General features: G+C 31.2%; 1 protein-coding gene across 1 annotated transcript; it reads right to left on the bottom strand.

The window, feature by feature from the left end:
* Window positions 1-216: 216 nt before the first annotated feature.
* On the bottom strand, window positions 217-3,728 carry LOC108751449. The gene is made up of 3 exons (XM_018491660.1): window positions 3,423-3,728; window positions 2,274-2,482; window positions 217-454 (listed from the first exon to the last, which is right to left on the bottom strand). The coding sequence occupies exons 1-3, from the start codon at window positions 3,726-3,728 to the stop codon at window positions 217-219; spliced, it is 753 nt and encodes a 250-aa protein (XP_018347162.1).
* Between the last annotated feature and the right edge of the window lie 2,425 nt (window positions 3,729-6,153).

The following is a 6,153-nucleotide window of genomic DNA, read 5'->3' as shown; positions in this document are numbered from 1 at the left end:
CACACACACACACACACACACACACACACACATATATATATATATATATACATATATATAGGGAAATATAGTAAAATGACAATTAATAAACTGCCTGTTGCTATATTATATTATTATTATATCGATCCAAATAATCTCCATTTTCTCGATATCAGAGCTGTTATCACTAATAGCGACAAATGGAAAATGTTGCTGAAACATTATCACAACGTTGACTTACCATGTGTGCACAAATAGATGATTATCGATGATGATCCAACTACCCCGCCAATGCGCGATGCACGCCACTCCAAAGGTGTAAGTATACAGAATTCGTAAAACCCGGTAAGGCAGTCGTTTTCGCCAATTTAATTTAGCCCACTTCTTCATGTAAACGTCGTGAAATCGATCTTTGAAAATCGTGTATGCTGCGTGCAAAGCTGCGCCGAACGTAAAACAAAACCAGCTGGGAAACCTGTTAACAAAATCCTCCTAAATACGCGCCAGCATAATGGATAATGTTTAACATTTCACCATCTGCAAATGATAAAAAAAAAATACATAATAGATTCTTGACACAAAACGCCATTCTGCTATGTGTCTCTGTCTATAGATGTAGATACCTGATGACTTAAAAAATTTTTTTATTGTACCTTTCAGGCGTATATGTCTGCAATTACGAGCCAATTATGTACAAGCCAATCACATAACGTTAGAAAAAAATTAAAAAAATAAATAACTCCCCATAGAGAAACTATTATGATTGGCAATGGGCAATTGCAACAGTGTGCAAGTGAACCACTCCTGTATCTTTTGATTCTACGCAACTCATAAGAGTTTTGCGTTGCATGTTCCAGCATGTTCCAATGTGCTCTTGCTATAGTTTCTACTCCAACGAGCGCGTTAAAGTAATAAAGTGCTATAGTAGGAGCATTTTAGAGCATATTAGAGCATGCGACGCGAACAACCTATATAGTTACAACTGTCGGTATCGTTAATGCCATCAGAACTGTCAGAACTTGATTATGCCACGTTATGGAATGAAATAAAATGCATAAAACTCATTGATTATATTTATCTGCAACGCTCGAATATAGAGCGTCCATTATTAAAAAAACAATGGGCAAGTACAAGCCAGTAAAGCGGCTGAATGCTCGCGGAGAGAATGCGGAATGAGCTTGATTGGTTCTTACCTGTGGATTCAACCAATCATATTTAATTGCTCGGCGAGCAGATCTAGCCGCTTTACCGATTTGAACTCGTCCAATATTAATGTATTTTTTTATTCTTCTAATAAGACGCAATTAGGTCGTTTTACCGAATGTGACGGCTTGATTTCTAATAGCATCGAAAATTCAATCACGAGCTATAAGATCGCTCGTAAAAATTCACCAGATCCGTTTTACTCGCAAATACATTAGATATATATGTGTGATAGGTATATACATATATATATATATATATATATATATATATATACATCAAATAGAACATGAAGTCGGAAGTAACTTTACCTGCGCATATAGAAAACTACCCTGGTATGTAGAATCGTATAGATTTGATCTTGTATATATACATATACATTACAGATATTACATGCTTTACTTACATCGTAATTTTCAGAGCAAATTACATTTGTCAATTTGTACACACATGTATGTATACATATAAATTATTAATTGTCCTAATAATTTCATGACGTTATCGATTCAACAAGTAGTCTTCAGTCTCTCTCTCTCTCTCTCTCTCTCTCTCTCTCTCTCTCTCTCTCTCTCTCTCTCTCTCTCCCTCTCCCTCTCCCTCTCCCTCCCTCTCCCTCTCCCCCCTCTCTCCCAATAACAACCGAAAATTAGTAAAACAGACTCTCTTTTATAATTTGGACTTCAAACTTCTGACTAGATACCTATTTCGATCTGTAACATCTAAATGAAGAAATAAATGATGTAAGATTAGTCTAGGGCGATAATTTTTATTACTATATTATTATAAGTTCGTTGACTTTGTAAGGATATTTTAAAAATGTTATATATTTCACTGAGGAAGACTTTGTAAGTCAAAACGTTTGAAAAACTTTATAGCATTGTACTTATTTAATTAAAAAACGATTTTTATTTTATGAATAATAACATACGTATGAATAATAAACTATAATTGCTCGTTTAAAAAAGGTGACTTAATTATAATAGGCTTATTATATGTTAGTTCTTCATATCGAAAATAATATTTCAGCTTCATTCGCGCATATCTCGCAATTATTCCAATTGACTCTTCTGTTAAGTATTTTTGTTACTCACAATTCTGCACGATAATCCATGCTTGACCATACACCTCTCCAAAAGCCAATCGATAAAGGAGCAACGATACTCGTAGAGATCAGGATATCGAGTAATGAAAACGCTCGTTTTTTCCTTCTTCGTTTCAAATCCTTCGATGATCCTTTTATCGGTATAAACACTTTCTCGAAGAGGCCAGTGTTCCCACAACATTTATACAATTTTTCTTCCTATGATGCCATAATTGCAAAATTGATTAAAAAAGACTAAATTATATACAGATGCAGAAAACGGATGTATTTCGGACGGTCTATACAAGATAGTCAATTTAACAATGTACATATTTGCTAAGTATCTCGTAAGTTTACAGAAATTTATCACTATTTTATTTAAAATTTCATTGATTGAAAAAACAGGGTTGTCACAATTAAATTCATCATCCTAAAATTCTATATAACTTTTCTCTAACTTCCAAATAAAATTTCATAATTTTCTCTGAAGTTGTCAATACAATATTGTATTTTGAAATCTTTTGTACTTTCATCTTGATTTGAAAATTAATCATTGCATATTTTTTTAAGACAGAGCTAGATCAATTCAAGGCAATTCATTATAGGCTGTGTTCCAAAATTGACTGCCAGTACTGAAAATCCATAATACACGTAATGTAAACTGTAGTGCTGGTAGTAAATTTAGAATACAGCCAGTAATGTAAATTATTATTTATGTTACTGTGACACTGCTTACATATTTAATTATTAAGTTGGTAGTATTCCAAAATTATGTAGGCATATATACGTATGTTAAAAGCTTCTTTAAAGCCATAAATTTTAATTTTCCAATAAATTTTGCAAAATTTCCTGATTTTTCTGTGATATCTCCAATCGTTGTGTAATTTCCTTGACTTTTTGAATTAATTACTCCCTTGATTCCCAATTTAATTTATGGCAACCTGCAGTCGCAACCCTTATAAAATTACGCGGTGTAACCTTAGAATAGAAATGTGAGACATTTTCATACACAATACTTGTAGATATATTTATTGTTAAATGTAATATATAATGTGTGTGTGTGTGTGTGTGTGTGTATGTCTAATTCAGAAATAATTTTTTGAAATATCTATAGATTTAGCTCTGTCATAGAGGGGTTTATATATACATATAATTTTACCTTGGAGTTATTTCGTTTATCTTCACCGATAATTGATATTATCTTATCATTCTCATACTCATCTGCTTCTTCCGTTTCCGCTTTTCCTGCACTGCAGCTTGTATTAAGCGCAGAAAGATGATCATTTTCATATTTGTCAATCGATGTTAATATAATACTGTCGCATTTAGCATCAATTTCGTTTAGATTACGTTTCTGCGATATTACAGTTTGTTCAGTATTGCTGTTTGAACGAAAATGCGATGTTTCTATAATAAATTCTTTGTCGTCAGGCAACGGTAGATGTGATTCCGTATCATAGAACATATTTATCCTTTCTTACGATTATGTGCTATAGAAAAAAATTCCTTCTTCCAATCATTGGGTATACGATACGCGTACGTTGCATACGTAAACTATATAAATTTCAACACAAAATCGATACGATACGAATGGAAACGTATATATGTACACTAGTAAAGAAGATAATATATACCTAGTCCAGAATAGATATAGAACGTACGATTACTTTACTGCGCTCGACTGCACTTTATTGTACTCGTTTGAAAAAGCGAATACAAAAAGACTGGCGCCTTCCATGTTGCGTTAGCCACTTATACTACAGAATATACATACGCGTATATCCTCTAATATATCTTACAAATAAAAGACATCTGACTAGCTCGATCTTTCACCGTTCCGTCTATCACGACCACGACTTGGTGCGGTGAATTCATATTTTAAATGTAAAATTACAAATATGCCAGTGTCATTATTCCTTATAATTATAATTTCGCACTTCTCATTGCTATTACAAAACATATTCTTGACAATGAGAGTGATCAAAAATGCTTTTTGCTTTTCTTTTTTAAATTTCAAATATAAATCTTCTAAATCCAAGTGTAATATTCTGTTATTGTTTTTAACAGGGTTGGGCAAAATACTCAAAAAATTGTATTTAAATACAAAATACTCAAAAAAGCCGTATTTAAATACAAAATACTCTCAATAAAATTAAAATGTATTTAAATACGTATTTTAAATACATGTTTTCCAAATACTGTCCACCTCTGATTTTTAACACCCCGCGCCGGGGATACTACATCGTAGCTGTTTATGTAACTTATCCAAATATGAGTAGTATCCAATATGTCCGAATATTATACATATACATGTGCGTATAATAAGTAATATTCGATATTTTGAAACGTATTATTGCCGGATGATATTGAAATGATACGCAATGTGCAGTAATTTAGCGCACAGCTACGTGGCCTATAGATATACTTGATTATACGAGTATATTGTTCTATTAGCATTCAGGTGTTGTATAAATACGCGTTTTCGCCGTGAATTTCTGTACATGAGGCCGAGAAACATAATTCCATATTCAAAGTAACATAATAAGTGATAAGAGGAAAATAAAACGAGTGACTCCATAAATATATGTAAAATAAACATAAGATAATAACATATAAAGTACTACAAAAAAAAGAATTAATAATTCATACTCCTTTGCCCGCGAATTTAGTTACGAAAACGTAAATAATGCGAGATTATTGCACAATTATCTAGACTACAATGTATCTAGATTAGAAACGCTGCTGAAACGCGGCATTTTAATTGATTCTGTATATTGCACGTTTCATTTTACTGTAATTGTATAAAAAAAAATCTAAATAATAAAATTACGAACATATTATAAATTTTATTATTGTTATTATTGTCAAATTTATTTTTCAAAATTCTTTCTTGTAATTTAAAAAATCACTCTTGTAATTTCTTCGTCATTTGATTCTTATCGATTTTGTACTGGATTATAAATAAACTCCTCTCCCCTCTTTAATAATTACTTAAATAAAGCCAGTTTGAAAACTTTTTATTGTAAGCCTTACAAAGTAATCGGTTAAGCTTACGCTCTCTATAAATTTTTATTACATTTTATTTTATATTTTCCGCAAATCATGTAATAAAGAAATGTAAAATTAAGATTCGATGTATCAAGTTTCATTCTTATAATATTCAGACATTCTAGGCCATCTCGTTAATTGTTTGTTAATGAAGTAATACATTTCCATTTATAATTTTATATCATGAAATGCATAGGTACACCATACAAAATATTTCGTAAAACTGACGATTGTGTCACACTTCAGCGTATAGTTGACAATAGTCTCCAGTCTATGTATGTACATACATTTTTAAAATCTGATTTGCCCAAATCTTTTGATTTTGAAAAATATGAAAACATTAACGCAGAAATTTGTTTGTTTTTTTCTTTTTACACGCTGTTGAAGTTTGACGCAAATTTTCGTACACTACTCTTCGTATACGAGTATATGCAACTAATGAGACTTGTGAAAAGAAGTGGAGGACATCAACATTGTGAATAAAATTCATCATTTAAAATGAACAACAAGAATCGTCATATGTATGTACGTATGTATGTACACATATTCATTCAAACTTGTCGTAACTCAAAAAATGTTGGTTCGTTTTACGAATTAAAATTGTAACATTTAAGTATCCGTGTGGTATAAAAAGAATGTGTCTGTTTTTCACGTAATAAACTTTTTAACAATAATATCCCTTTATTATATCGCTTTGAAATGGAAATGTCAACTGAATTTTCTGATATTTCCCAAAATATATGAAAAATGTTTACAAACTACTCGTTTCATTCTTTGATGCTACAAAAAATTGTAATTATCTCGTATAAGTACATATGTATTAAGATTTAGTATAACAATGT

Source organism: Trachymyrmex septentrionalis, unplaced genomic scaffold (assembly GCF_001594115.1).
Source record: "Trachymyrmex septentrionalis isolate Tsep2-gDNA-1 unplaced genomic scaffold, Tsep1.0 scaffold112, whole genome shotgun sequence".
Lineage (NCBI taxonomy): Eukaryota > Metazoa > Arthropoda > Insecta > Hymenoptera > Formicidae > Trachymyrmex > Trachymyrmex septentrionalis.
This window is presented reverse-complemented; position numbering and strand designations above follow the sequence as displayed.